The 14,376-nt window shown below is 47.5% G+C and overlaps 2 protein-coding genes and 1 non-coding gene across 3 annotated transcripts; 2 read left to right on the forward strand and 1 right to left on the reverse strand.

Annotated features, from left to right (window-relative positions):
- Positions 1–230: 230 nt before the first annotated feature.
- P3r3urf (PIK3R3 upstream open reading frame) lies at positions 231–1,045 on the reverse strand. The gene is made up of 2 exons (XM_042680028.1): positions 814–1,045; positions 231–274 (listed from the first exon to the last, which is right to left on the reverse strand). Exons 1-2 carry the CDS (start codon positions 1,043–1,045, stop codon positions 231–233), a joined length of 276 nt encoding a protein of 91 aa, XP_042535962.1.
- Positions 1,046–2,904: 1,859 nt separating this feature from the next.
- Trnam-cau lies at positions 2,905–2,976 on the forward strand. The gene has a single exon. It is a non-coding gene; the product is annotated as a tRNA-Met (tRNA).
- A 4,183-nt stretch (positions 2,977–7,159) lies between these two features.
- On the forward strand, positions 7,160–13,058 carry Tspan1 (tetraspanin 1). The gene is made up of 8 exons (XM_042678494.1): positions 7,160–7,307; positions 7,724–7,788; positions 10,991–11,197; positions 11,407–11,481; positions 11,572–11,670; positions 11,749–11,904; positions 11,998–12,081; positions 12,706–13,058. Exons 2-8 carry the CDS (start codon positions 7,732–7,734, stop codon positions 12,751–12,753), a joined length of 726 nt encoding a protein of 241 aa, XP_042534428.1. The 5' UTR covers positions 7,160–7,307; positions 7,724–7,731; the 3' UTR covers positions 12,754–13,058.
- The last annotated feature ends 1,318 nt before the right edge of the window (positions 13,059–14,376 follow it).

Consider the following 14,376-nt stretch of genomic DNA (forward strand, 5'->3'; position numbering starts at 1 on the left):
ACCTTGTCCTGTGCTTGCAGTGACTGACTGTGGTTCTCTGCTCCTCTCATTCAATCCTCTACCTTGGAGTATTCAACCCCCAGCCCAGCCCTCACTCCCTGAATATTTGGCTGGAAACCAACCCCTCAGGATGGAGCAAGGTAGCTTGAACAGAATGGTTGTATTTGTGGTTTACCACTCAAGGCCCATTGGAGCAGCAGGTTCAAAGCAAGCCAAGCTTCTGAGCATTTCTAGAGGATCAGAAAGCTCCCAGGTTGACAGAGGTATCTGAGAACTAAGGAGAGAAAGAAGGGTATGAGGAAATAGTGTTTCTGGAAACCCTACTACCCCTTGGATTCACTCACCTCCCCAAGCCTTTGGCTTCTAGCCACCCCATCCTCCACCAATGCTGAAGCATTTGAGGATACCTACCTTCAACATTCCCATGCCTTTTTGTTTGTTTGTTTGTTTTTGTCAGTTGTGGGGCCTGAACTTGGGGCCTGGGCGCTATCCCTCAGCAATTCAGCTCAAGGCTAGCGCTCTACCATTTGAGCCACGGCGCCACTTCCGACTTTTTCTGCTTATGTGGTGCTGAGGAATCAAACCCAGGGCCTCATGCATACAAGGCAAGCGCTCTACCACTGAGCCACCTTCCCAGCCCCAACAATCTCATGTCTTTAGGGTGCTATTTCCCACACTTCCCCTTACAGGGCTTGAGCAGGACAAGGGGAAACTTCAGTGGCTTTGTTTACCAACATTTCTGCTGTTCCACCCCACCCTACCTCCTGCCCCTTGAGCCACAGGACTTTCCATCCCCTCTACCCCTCCACTAACCTCTAGGTGAGAGGATCCACACTCTGGTGGTAGCAGTGCGGGTATTCCTGACGTTTGTGGTCATGGTGGCAAGATTGGTGGTAGCTGGAGCTGGAGGTTTCTGCTGGTATGTTCTGTAGCTACGCTTGAACATCTTAGGGACCCGGGGCCGAGGACAGCCCATACCTGGCCTGGGGTAGGGGGAACTCATGCCCCGGGGCCGAGGGGCACGAAGAAGCCTAGAGGGCCCCATGAATGTTAACAGCTGCTGCAGTGTGCTTGAGGCATGCTGCTGGTCAGGGCAGCTGAGGCCTCTGTGACATAAGGAGCCTGCCCTTTATTACAGGTGCCCCCTACACACACACCCAGCTCAAGACCCCTCAAAATGCTCCCTTTGTGTTGAGCCCAAGAGCCACACAACCTCAGTTTGGCCCCTTGAGAATGGGACTCTGGCTCCTAGGAAAGAAATCCTTTTTTTCACTCAGCTATTTTGACAAGATTAACAGGTTTATTGAGCACTTACTATGTACTAGACACTGTACATAGTATTTTATTTGATCTCACCACAATCCTACAAGGAGATTCTACCATTATCCCTCTTTATATAAGTCAGTTCTCATGGTTCCCAGGAGTTATGTTTTATTAAATCACCACAGATATTAAATTTAAAAAATACTGAAAAGCTGGGTGCCCGTGGGTCACACCTGTATTCCTAGCTACTCCAGAGGCTGAGATCTGAGGATTGAAGTTCAAAGCAGGCAGGAAAGTCCGTGAGACTCTTATCTCCAATTAACCACCAGAAAACAGGAAGTGGCACTGTGGCCCAAGTGGTAGAGCGTTCACTTTGAGCTGAAGAGATCAAGAGCTGAGGGACAGCATCCAGGCCCAGAGTTCAAGGCCCTCCACCCCCCAAAAAAAATACTGAACAAAGATGGGAATAAGAGCTGGGTGCTGGTGGCTTGTGCCTGTAATCCTAGCTACTCAGGAGGTTCAGATTTGAAGATTGCAGTTCAAAGCCAGCCAGGCCAGGCAAATCTGTAAGACTCCGATTTCCATTAACCGCCACCAGAAAGCCAGAAGTGGCACTGTGGCTCAAGTTCTAGAGTGCTCTCTCTTCAGCTCAAGGACAGTGCCCAGGCCTAGAGTTCAAACCTCATGACCGGCAAAAACAAAAAAGGTAATAAGGAAGAAGACAGATAGAGGGGGAAAGATTTACCGGAATGCATTGTATACATGCAGGAAATGTCACCATGCAATCTCCCTGTACAGGTAATGTATGTTAATTAAAAATTACTGGCTGGGGGTCTGGGAATGTGGCTTAGTGGTAGAGTGCTTGCCTAGCATGCATGAAGCCCTGGGTTCAATTCCTCAGTTCTACATAAACAGAAAAGGCTAGAAATGATCCTGTGGCTCAAGTGGTAGAGTGCTAGCCTTGAGCTAAGGAGCTCAGGAACAGTGCCCAGGCCCTGAGTTCAAGCCACAGGACTGCCCCCCCCCCCAATTATATATATATATATATGGGCTGGGTGCTGGTGACTCACACTTAAAATTCTAGCTACTCAGGGGCCTGAGATCTAAGGATCTTGGTTCAAAGCCAGCCAGAGCAGGAAAGTCTGCAAGATTCTTTTTTTTTTTTTGGGTCCAGTCATGGGGCCTGAACTCTGGGCCTGGGCGCTGTCCCTCAGCTCTTCAGCTCAAGGCTAGCGCTCTACCACTTGAGCCACAGCAACACTTCCGGCTTTTTTCTTTTTGCTTATGTGGTGCTGAGGAATCGAACCCAGGGCCTCAGGCATGCAAGGCAAGCCCTCTACCACTGAGCCACCTTCCCAGCCCAAGTCTGCAAGATTCTTATCTCCAATTAAGCAGCAAAAAAGCCAGGAGTGGAGCTGTGGCTCAAGTGGTAGAGAGCTAGCCTTAAGCAAAAAAACAAGAACAGTAGTACCCAGGCCCTAAGTTCAAGACCCAGTACCTGCACATATACACACAAAATATTGAACCAGCTGAGTCTTGATGGTTCACGCCTAAAATCTTAACTATTCAGAGACTGAGATCTGAGGATCCCAGTTCTAAGCCAACTCTGGGGAGAAAAGGCTGTGAAACTCATCTCCAGTGAGCAGAGTGGTGCAGTGGAAGCATGCTGGGCCCATAACCCAGAGGTTGATGGATCGAAACCATCCTCTGCTAAACTCATCTCCAGTGATCAGGCAAAAAGCTGGAAGTGCCAAAGGAGAGTACCAGACCCTGAGTTCAAGCCCCAGTACCAATACTATTTAATCAAAGAAACACTGCACCATTACTTTTAGGGGAACTCTGCAAGTTCCTGTCATACTCTGTTCACAACACTATGCCAGCTGATCAACACATAATGTGGTTTCATATGTGGAGACATGTTGTATAATATGTAGGGTTCAGTCATTAACATTGACTCATGACCAACAGTACTATCCTGAAGCAAGTTTATCTAATAAATGCATTTTCTCTAAACTACATGCATTTCCTTTAAAGCAACCCTGCAGCCTTCTTGTGCTTAGGAACACAAAACATTACCTCAGCATTACTCCTGGGGGCCATTTGAGTCAGTAAGACCAATAAAAAACACAAAAATGTTGAAAATATATGGCGTAAATAAACTAACAAAGCACATCTGGGCTGGGTGCTGGTGGCTCATGCCTGTAGTCCTAGCTACTGAAGAGGCTGAGATCTGAGGATTACAGATGGAAGCCAGCATGCTTATCTTCAGTGTTACACACGTACAAACAGAAGTGCAGCTGTGGTTCAAGTGGTAGACTGCTAGCCTTGAGTGAAAGGAACAGCAGCCAATCCCTGAGTTCAAGCCCAGTACCAGTATATATAAAGATATATATATATATATATGTGTGTGTGTGTGTGTATATATATATATATAGAGAGAGAGAGAGAGAGAGAGAGAGAGTTGGAAGAAGGCAAAGTACTCTGTTCAACAGACTCCAACTGAAAATATGTATGTTAAGTACCTCCAAACTTGTACCTTTCTGTGTATGAATTTTTACATCCATGGATAATGAATTACAAAAGTGCCATAAGCATTGATTTTTATGCTACAAATACACTTTTATAAAATAACTAAATAAATTTTACTGAGTAGTTGAATTTATAGATATGGAATCCATGAATAATGAGGACCAACTGTCTACAGAAACAAGCTCAGTGATTTCATACAGTTGAAGCAGATGGGGCTTCAACCCATAATAGCCAAGGTCCAAATCCCAGAGGATTTATCTCTTGTTATTCTACCTACATTCATTCATTAGTTCATTTGTTTATTCAGGATGCTTGCTACCAATTTCATATGCACTGGGGACCAGGGACATAGATAAATGTAACCTGGTCCACATTCTTTCTGAGAAGAAAGAGAAAGTCATGCAGACGGAGGACTAACCCTGGGGTTTTCCCTTCTTTGTAGAGATGGGAGATTAGGGACTCTGGTCTTTACTGCACTGAGTTGATGAACTTTGGACTTGCCCTTTGTCCTGAAGCATCTCTTTTCCTCTCCCTCCAGTCCTCTTTACAGCCCCCACCTTCCATCCTTCAGGAGCTTCCTGGAGATGGGGCACCCTTAGCATCCCTTGGCAGACCTCTCCCTCCCTGTCTCTAGTCTCTTGCCATTCTCAGTCTTAGAATATGAGCTTGCAGAGGTGGCGCTGTGGCTCAAGTAGTAGAGCTCTTGCCTTGAGCTGAAGAGCTGAGGGACAGTGCCCAGGTCCAGAGTTCAAACCCCAGGACTAACAAAAAAAAAAAAGAGTTGGGTAGGTGGCTCAGTAGTAGAGTGCTTGCCTTGCATGCATACAACCCTGGGTTGCATTCATCAGTACCACATAAGCCTTTAAAAGCTGGAGGTGGCACTGTGGCTCAAGTGGTAGAGCGCTAGCCTTGAGCTGAAGAGCTGAGAGACAGCGCCCAGGCCCAGAGTTCAGACCCCACAACCAACAGAAAAAAAATATATATATATATATATATATGACCTTGCCCCTATCAACCTTTAGTCACTATACCCACGAGTGTCCTTGCCCCTGCTTTTCCTCTTCCTCAGTTTCTCACCAGGGCCGCCTCCCAGCGATTTATAGGAGCCAGATCCACCTGACTTCTTAGAGCCTCCATCATGGTAGACATGATAGACTGATGGACTGAATTGTGACAAGGTCTTCACCTTTCTGCGCCTCTGTTTCCTCACTATTAAAATGGAGATTACAAAGGAAGTTTATTTCACAAGATTGTCATCACACACACACACACACACACACACACACACACAAAAGACTTAAAAAATGCTTTGTACTATTAGTATCATCTGTAATCTTTTTTTCTTTTTAGATGGTATCCCACTATGGGGGCCAGATTGGTCTTAAAGTTATGAACTCAAGTGAGCCTCTTGGCTCAGCCTTTAGATAACTGGCAGTATAGCCATGTACTACTGTACCTAGCTTATGGTTTTTAATATTATCTCCCTTCTTTTGTCTTTTTAGTTGCTTCCTGCCATACAAAAATGACATATTTATTTAAAAATCTACTTCCTTATGTAACTGGAATCTCTCTGTACATCACTTTTATAATAATAAAAAAATTAAAACACACACACACACACACACAAAAACCCTCTACTTCCTCTAGGCAGAAGGCTCAGTGGTAGAGCATTCACCTAGCATGTGGTAGGCCAGGGCTCAATCTCCAACCATATACAAGCGAGCATGCATACTATGCACATACATGCTCTAAAATCCACTTCTACATCCTACAGCCCCTTGAGCAATGGTCGCTCCCTTCTGTGTTTGCTCTGAGCTCAATCCTTTATGTTACAGAATGGGGGAAAAATCTCAATAAAATACTCTATAACAGCCAGGTGCTGGTGACTCATGCATGTAATCCTAGCTACTCAGAGGCTGAGATCTGAGGACTGTGGTTTGAAACCAGCTCAGGCAGGAAAGTCTGTGAGACTCTTATCACCAATTAACCACCAAAAAAGCCGGAAGTGGAGCTATGGCTCAAGTGGTACTAGCCTTGAGCATGAAAGCTCAGCGACAGCGCCCAGGCCTCAGTTCAAGCATCACAATCACCACCCTCACCCCCTGAAAAAAATAAAATAAAAATAAACAAAAAACAAAACCATAACTATTCTGTTATACAGACCAACCAACAGAGACTTAGAAACAAGTCTATGTCCCTAGGATCACACAGCTGAGAAATGACAAAACCAGGAAAGGAGCATATGGTCTGAGTGGCTAGAAAGTTGAGGCTTCCTTACAGACACAAGCACACACACACACACACACACACACACACACACACCAGGACTGATGGTGATGGGGGGATTACACACACACACACACACACACACACACACACACACACACACACACACACACACACACACACCCCAGGACTGTTGGTGATGGGGGATTATACAGCCTTGGAACAGGGTGACTCCTTTGTAGGACCATGGTGACACCTGCTGGCAGCAAGGGAAAGTATGTAAGTGTTAGGAGACATTAAGGGGGAAAATAAAGGTGGAAAGGGGAAAAGAAAGAGCAAGAAAGAAAGGAGGGAGGCTCTCTCTGCTCTTTTCTAGCTCTTTCTCAGCTCTTTCCTTCTCTTCTCTTTCCTAGCTCTCTTCTCTTCCCCAGCTCTCTCTTTCCCACCTTTCCCAGACGCTCTTTTTTCTAGCTCTTTTCTCTCTTTTCCAGCTCTTTCTCTTTCCCAGGCCTTTCCCAGCCACGTGGAGGGCCAACATGGCCTGGTGTCAGCCATATCGATGAATAAACCTACCCCTTACCTGAAAAAAAAAAAAGAAAGAAAGAAAAAGAAAGGAGGACAAAAATGGGGAAGTTGAGGACTAGGAATCTTTTGTGATTTAGAGGTAAGAGCAGAAGTTGCTGCTAAAGCTTACCTAGTTATTTCCTCCAAAGTGTGTGTGTGTGTGTGCTTGTACATGCATGTATACATTTAGGAGCAAGAGTAGACGTTTGTAGATGTTACTGTGTATTTGCTGTGTGGATAGATGAATGGCAGCCTGGGAAAATGTATATACCAGCAAGCACACAGGGTATGGGGGAGGGTTTAGTAGGCACAGAGTCAGAAGCAAAGTACATTATCATGCAGAGGGCACACAGAAGTTCTGTGGGGGTATTTGTTCCACCCCTGTGCTTCTCCCCCTTCTTGATATCAGGAGAGACCTAGCCCAGGGGTGGCATCTCTCGGTGGAGCCCTGCTGTGGTGGTGGTGGGTACCTATCTTCAGGCAGTAGAGGGCAGCAGGGGCCACGGGAGGCTGACTGGCAGCCATGGGTGGGGCCAGCAGGTTGGGCGTGCCAAAGCTGGCTTGTAAAGCTCCTGCCCTACCTGGGGGTAAGCAGTGGTGTGTGAGAGCCAGCCTGTCCTTGTGCCAGGCCACTGAGTGGCAGCTTCCTGGAGCAGCGTTTGTCCCTTCTGGAACCTCAGCAGAGTCTTCTCAGAACTTTCTGCCAAGAGTCTTGGACTGAACAGGTGATGGCATGGGACAGAGATGATCTATAAAGCAACATCTGTCTGGAAAGGGGCTTAGGTAACAAGAAGGGCATGGAGGTGGTCTAGAGAGGGAACCTAGGACAGACAGGTGTTAGGGAAGGGCATGAAGTAATCTGTTGTGTGGGAGACAGACTTGGGGTACCCTGCAGGAACCTCAGGTGTCAGGATCTGAGAGTTAGGTGCTAGTGAGGGTGTGAGCTGTAGTGGTGAACACAGATAACAGGATGCGAACTAATAAAGTCCTCAGGTGTCAGAGTGCAGGTGGAGGGAAAGCTTGGTGAGACATGGAGCCAGGATGCTAGAACCTGGTGAATCAGGGTCCAGAAGGGAGGGAGGGGCAGCCCAGGATTGGTGGGGGGGCACAGGGCCCTAACTAGAACATGTCTGCTTCCCAGGAGCCACCATGCAGTGCTTCAGCTTCATCAAGGCCATGATGACCCTCTTCAATATGATCATCTTTGTAAGTATGGAGACTGTGGGTCCCCTGGGGTTCTACAGGAGGAGGAGGTCACAATCTGAACAGAGCCCAGGCTGGAGAATCGGAGACAGCTGTGCTCTGACGCTGTCCTGTACATTTTCCCTTCCCGGTTCCTGGTCCCAGTAGTTAACCAGGCAGCCATACATGGGGTGGGGAGTGAAGAAGGATGGAGACATTTTAGGGCATCCCTTCCCTCTCAGGAAGCTTCAGCCCAGGCTTAGGGCAGTGCAGGACAGGCCAAGAGAAGTGATTCCCCCTTTTGTATAGGCATTTGGAGTTGGGGGAGGGGAAGGAGTTCACTAAGTTCATCTAAATCAAAAGACAACTCAGAGGCATTGATATGAAGGAAGGAATTGAGAGTCCATGTGAGAGTCCATGTCTCCTTAGAGCAAAGCAGACGGCTCTTATTTATTCAACAAATACTCCTTGACCGAGACTATGCTAGGTGCTAGGAGAGCAAGTAAGCAAGATCTGTCCTCAAAAATCTGAGGTCCAAGCTGAGTACGGTGGCTTATGCCTATAATCATAGCTACTCAGGAGGGTGAGATCTGGAGATCTTGGTTCAAAGCCAGCCCAGGCAGGAAAGTCCAGGAGACTAAAAGCTCAGGTTCAGTAAGTCAGATAGGCGATAGTTGCAAATAAGTAATGTCTGGATTTAGCACTGGTGCTAAATAAGCCCACCGAGAAGGACTTGAACCCGGCCTGATAGGAGACTATTTCCTGGAGGAAATAGTTGAAGTTGGGAATTTGCATTGGGTGGGGAAGCTAGTTGAAGCATATATGAAGTTCCAGAGGTAATGAAACTTGATATTGTTTATAAAACCAGGAACACATTGCATACAGCGTGTTTGAGAAGCTGAGCAATGAGGTATAAGCCCTGGAGATGGGGATGGAGATAAGAAGAAATGGACAGTGTAAACAAAGGACCGAACCCTAGGATAGTGACGGAAGGATAGAAGAAAGGCCCAGAGGCAGAGGTTTTAGAAATGATGCTTGTATCTGCCATGAGCAAAGCAGATGGTAGGAAGGGGTTATCTCCCAGATAGCTGTGTCCCCAGTGGAGACACAGCTCAGCTCTGGGGATATTTGAAAGTCATCTTCTCCTAAGTGGCCAATGAAGCCATTGGAGTGTGGGCGGAGCACTCAAGGAAAGTGACCTCTGAGAAACTTGGATTCTTTGGGACGAATAATAAGAACTGTAGGAGGAAAACAAAGAAAGCCAGATATCTGAGAGGTCAAAGAGGTAAGTCCCAAGAAGTGTCATTGGATTTAGCTCAAGATATCAGTGCCTCCCAAGAGTGGGTTAGAGTGCAAATGTTTAGTGTAAACTGGTTTGGAGAAATCAGGCAGGGGGAGGATGAAGAAAGACTCTCTGACTCCCAACATGGCCTGTACTTGGAGCTTCCTTTGGCTGCTAGGAACTCACTTTTATTTTATGTATCTAGAGCGAAAAATAGGAATCCAGGGATTTGGAGAGTGAAGAGTCCTAGCATTAGAGAGTTAAAGGCAGATCTGGTTTGGTTTCTGGCCTCTGTCGCCCAGGCCCTGCCAGGCTGGGCAGAGCCAGGTACGGAGGCTAAAAACTCCTTGAAATTTGACCCTGCAGGCTGGAAGCCCAGCTCTCAGTCCTTAGGCAAACATGCCTGGGATCCGGCCACAATCTGTCTGCCCTTTCACTCCCAATCCTAACCAGTTTCCTTCACTGGAAAGTAGGAGCTGGGCAAAAAGTTGATGTCTGAGTCATTCACTGAAGCTCTGGGTCATTAAAGCCTTGTTAGGAGCTGTTGACCTCTGACAAGTCCAGCCCTAGTCAGGCTGCAGGACCTCTGAAGACTGAATTTAAGCCAGTACTTTTTCTTGTTGTTCCATTCCTGTGACTTGAACTCAGGACCTGGGCATTGTCCTTGAGTTCTTTTGCTCAAGCCACAGGTACATTTCTGGCTTTTCAGTGGTTAATCAGAGATGAGTCTCATGAAGCTGGGTGCTGGTAGCTCACTCCTGAAATCCTAGCTTCTTAGGAGGCTGAGATGATCTGAGGATCACAGTTCAAAGCCAGCCTGGTCAGGAACGTCTGTGAGTCTCTTAGCTCCAATAAACTATTCAGAAAAAGCCAGAAGGGGTGCTGCTGTGGCTCTAAGTGGCAGAGCACTAGCCTTGAGCAAAAGAGCTCAGAGACAACACCCAGAACCTGAATTCAAGCCCCATGACCCACAAAATAAATAAATATAAAAAAATAAAGAAGGGGCTGGGAAGGTGGCTCAGTGGTAGAATGCTTGCCTTGCATGCATGGGGCCCTGGGTTCGATTCCTCAGCACCACATAAGCAGAAAAAAACAAACAAAAAAAAAGCCAGAAGTGGTGCTGTGGTGGTTCAAGTGGTAGAGCGCTAGCCTTGAGCTGAAGAGCTGAGGGACAGCGCCCAGGCCCAGAGTTCAGGCCCACGACTGGACCCAAAAAGAAAGAAAGAAAGAAAGATTTATGTATATATAGTCTCATGGATTTTCCTGCCCAAGCTCGATTTGATCTATGATCCTCAGATCTCAGCCTTCAGAGTAATTAGGATTACATTTGTGAGTCACTAGGGTCTGGCTTAAGTCATTATGCCATTATCTTTACGAGAAACTGTGGCCCCGATTCCCTTTTTGATGCTTTATTTCCCTTTGGGCGTAAAGGAAGTCTAGATGGATAAAGAGTAGTTAGAAGGGAGTTAAGTGGGGCCTCAAGGTGGGTAAACCTCAACCTCCGCCCTCTTCAAGGTTGGGAGCAGGTGTAAACCTCAGCCCCACCTCTGTTACTATGGTGACTGTTGAGTCTGCTAACACTGCCACCCCCGTTTCCACCTATCAGAGGACAGAGGTGTTCTAGGTAGTCACATCCTAGGAAGGAAATGGAAGAATTGGGCCCTCACCTGCCTAGCTAGGTTGCAGGTTTCTGGCAAGAATAGTCTTGTCCTACCCCTGACCTGTAGATATTTCTTGAACCTCTGTTCGCATTTTTATCTGCTCAGGTATAGAGCCTGGTACTAGTTTGGAGTGGCCTAGCTCCTGTCTTTCTGGCACAAGGTATTTCTCTCCGTGGATGATAGATTGTTAGATTCCCTAACCAACCAAGGGACAAGTTATCTCTGCTCACAGGGGATCTTCTCATTAACACTGTTTCAAAGCCTGCCTCATTTCTGTCCCCAGCTGTGTGGTGCAGCTCTGTTAGCTGTGGGCATCTGGGTGTCGGTCGATGGGCCATCCTTCCTGAAGATCTTTGGGCCGCTGTCGTCCAGTGCCATGCAGTTTGTCAACGTGGGCTACTTCCTCATCGCGGCTGGTGCACTGCTCTTTGCTCTTGGTTTCCTGGGCTGCTACGGTGCTCAGTCTGAGAACAAGTGTGCTCTCATGATGGTGTGTCAGACCCAGCTCCCCAGGCCTGTTACCAAGGGTTCCCTTGCCCTTGACACCAAGTTCTGGGCATTCCCAAACCCTAACCTTGGACTCCAGGGGGTCTCAGCATATGGGTTAATTTTGATAGGGTGGAGTGGGGTGGGTGGGTTAGTGCACTGGGGCATGATGGCCTGTCTCCCCTAAAACCCATTCTCCTGTTCCTCACTCAGTTCTTCTTCATCCTCCTCCTCATTTTCATTGCTGAGATTGCAGCTGCTGTGGTTGCCTTGGTGTACACAACAATGGTGAGGTGCTGGGCAAACCCCTGGGGAGTGGGCTGTGGCCTGTGGACACCTTCCTTTTACCAGCCTCTAAACACTGGCCTGCCCACCCAGGCTGAGCAATTCCTGGCATTGCTGGTAGTGCCTACCATCAAGAAAGACTACGGTTACCAGAATGACTTCACACAAGTGTGGAACTCTACCATGGAAGGGGTAAGGTGGACCAGGTGGATTTGAGGGGGGAAAGAAGAAAGCAAGATCTCACTGACCACCCACCACACCCATCTCTAGCTCAAGTGCTGCGGCTTCAACAACTACACCGATTTTGAGGGCTCACGCTACTTCGAAGAGAATAGTGTCATTCCTCCATTTTGTTGTATCAACCCTCTCAACAGCACGGAAGAGAAACCATGTACTTTGGAAAGAGCCCAAAACACGAGTGTACAGGTATGGATTAGCAATGGGAGGGTAGGGATAGTTTTAATGTCAAATGGGAATGGAGAGTAGGTTCCAGCAATAAATGCCCTTTCCCTTCCCCAGGGTTGCTTCAAGCAGCTTTTGCATGGCATTCGAACCAATGCAATCACTGTGGGTGGTGTGGCAGCTGGAATTGGAGGCCTGGAGGTAAGCCAAATAAAGAGATGGGGAGTTGGATATCAATTTCCATCAGACCTGGGCTGTAAGACGCATCTTTAAGGCCTCTCTAGGTGATACCAGTGGCTCTGATCTGCAGTCCTAACTACTCAGGAGGCTGAGATCTGAGAATCACATTTTGAAGCCAGCTAGAACAGCAAAGTCTGTGAGCCTTTATCTCCAATTAACCACCAGAAAACCAGAAGTGGTGCTGTGGCTTAAGTGGTAGAGCAGTAGCCTTGAGCTACTGGAGGGAAGGTGCCCAGGCCCAGAGTTCAAGCCCCATAACTGACTGACAAAAATAACAACAACAAAAAAAACCTAAGGGATCATGCTCAGGCAGAGCTCAAGCTCCAGTACCTGCAGACTCATGTATATATACAAACACATAGAAATACACACACACTTGCATGCACACACACACACACACACACACACACATTTTATTAGGGATCGAACCCAGGGCCTTGTGCATTATAACATACTCTAAACTACACTCCCAACCCTGGAGACAGACTTCTAACAGAGGTTCATGTAGGCTGGCTGGGGGCAGGGCAGGGGACAGGAGACCAATCCTTGATAATCCCAATCTCTCCCTGTTCCTCCTCCACACAGCTGGCTGCCATGATTGTATCCATGTATCTGTACTGCAATCTGAAATAAATCTGCTTCTGCCTCTGCCACTGATGTCGCCACAATGGAACTGGGAGGAGGCGTGTTGGAAAGCCAGGCAGAATGGGGATGAAATCTCAGTGTCACTGGGACTGGAGTGGGCCTGACTTTATTGTTCCAGACTTGGGACTAAATAGGAACCAACTCTTTCAGGCTGCGTAACTTTTTTTTCCCCCCTCTGGTGGAGGGACTAGGGCCCTGGGAGAAAGAAAGTCACCTTACAGCCTGGGTATATTCAAACTCACGGGAGCCACAGTGTGGATGTGGATAATACAATTAAAATGTTTCCATTTGGATTCTGCATATCTTTGGGAAGAGGGGCTCAGCTTACCTGAACTACTCCTGTAGGGCTCATGACTCAGAAGGACAAATGGGAAGTGAGGTTGAGTATTTGGTGCTAGACCTTGGAACAAACCTACGAGAGACGGCCAAGAGAGCACTAAGAAAGTGGGAACTGGGCCAGGTGCTGGTAGCACATGCCCGCAATCCTAGCTACTCAGGAGGCTGAGATCTAGGATCAAGGTTCGAAGCCAGCCTGGGCAGGAAAGTTCCTGAGACTTATTGCCAATGAACCACCAGAAAACTAGAAGTAGAGCTGTGGCTCAAAGTAGTTGAGTGCTAGCCTTGAGTGAAAAAGCTCAGGGACAATGCCCATGCCCAGTTCAAGCCCCATGACCGACCAAAAAAAAAAAAAGAAGGGAAAGAAAATGGGAGCTGCAGGGACAGCGCCCAGGCCCAGAGTTCAAGCCCCATGACCAATAAAAAAAAGAAAAAAAACAAAGAAAAGAAAATGGGAGCTGGGCCAGTCTGCTTTCTTCTAACATGAGAGGACTTTGGCCTGAAATTTCCCCCTCTGGTCTGGGGCACTGGACTGGAAAGCTATGAAAATAACAAGCTTGTGCCTGAGTTAGGGCAATAAAAAAGAATCACTTCTCAGGTCCTGGAAGGCTTCCAGGAATCCCTAAGTGTCCAAGCTACCTACCCCTTCTTAGATATTTTCTCTGAAGATCTCAGAAAGAACTTCATTTATTCTTTAAGTGTCCAGGGAAGGGGAACATCTAGCCCCAGGGCAAAATCATTTGGTCCAGGATGGAACAGACATGTCAGGCTTCTTGCTGGCTGACCATGGCTACAGCTTTGTATGGACTATAACAATGTTATGAATATCCAAATGGTCCTAGGCAGAAAAAAGGTTCCCTACTACGGGTCTAAAGACCTGGTACCGGGGCTGGGAAGATGGCTCAGTGGTAGAGCGCTTGCCTTGCATGCCTGAGGCCCTGGGTTTGATTCCTCAGCACCACATAAGCAAAAAGAAAAAAGCCGGAAGTGGCGCTGTGGCTCAAGTGGTAGAGGGCTAGCCTTGAGCTGAGGACAGCACCCAGGCCCAGAGTTCAGGCCCCATGACTGGACCCAAAAAAAAAAAAAAAAAGACTTGGTACCTTTCTTAAGTCTTAATTATCCCCATGTATCAAGTAAACAGGAGCTCAAGAAGGCTAAGGGAAGCTGGGCACCGGTGGCTCACGCCTGTAATACTAGCACTCAGGAGGCTGAGATCTGAGGATCCCGATTCAAAGCCAGCCTGGGCAGGAAAGCCCATGAAATTCTTCTTTCCAA

Source organism: Dipodomys spectabilis, unplaced genomic scaffold (genome assembly GCF_019054845.1).
Source record: "Dipodomys spectabilis isolate Male_0828 unplaced genomic scaffold, ASM1905484v1 ptg000002l, whole genome shotgun sequence".
Taxonomy (NCBI): domain Eukaryota; kingdom Metazoa; phylum Chordata; class Mammalia; order Rodentia; family Heteromyidae; genus Dipodomys; species Dipodomys spectabilis.

Bases quoted from the DNA above. Each gene is read 5' to 3' on its own strand.
- P3r3urf (XM_042680028.1), bottom strand. From the start codon at position 1,045: ATGGGGCCCTCTAGGCTTCTTCGTGCCCCTCGGCCCCGGGGCATGAGT. The intron at 275-813 runs GTTAGTGGAGGG...TTCTCTCCTTAG, and splicing joins GTGGATCCTCTCACCTAGAG to TTCTCAGATACCTCTGTCAA.
- Tspan1 (XM_042678494.1), top strand. From the start codon at position 7,732: ATGCAGTGCTTCAGCTTCATCAAGGCCATGATGACCCTCTTCAATATG. The intron at 11,198-11,406 runs GTGTGTCAGACC...TTCCTCACTCAG, and splicing joins ACAAGTGTGCTCTCATGATG to TTCTTCTTCATCCTCCTCCT. The intron at 12,082-12,705 runs GTAAGCCAAATA...TCCTCCACACAG, and splicing joins CTGGAATTGGAGGCCTGGAG to CTGGCTGCCATGATTGTATC.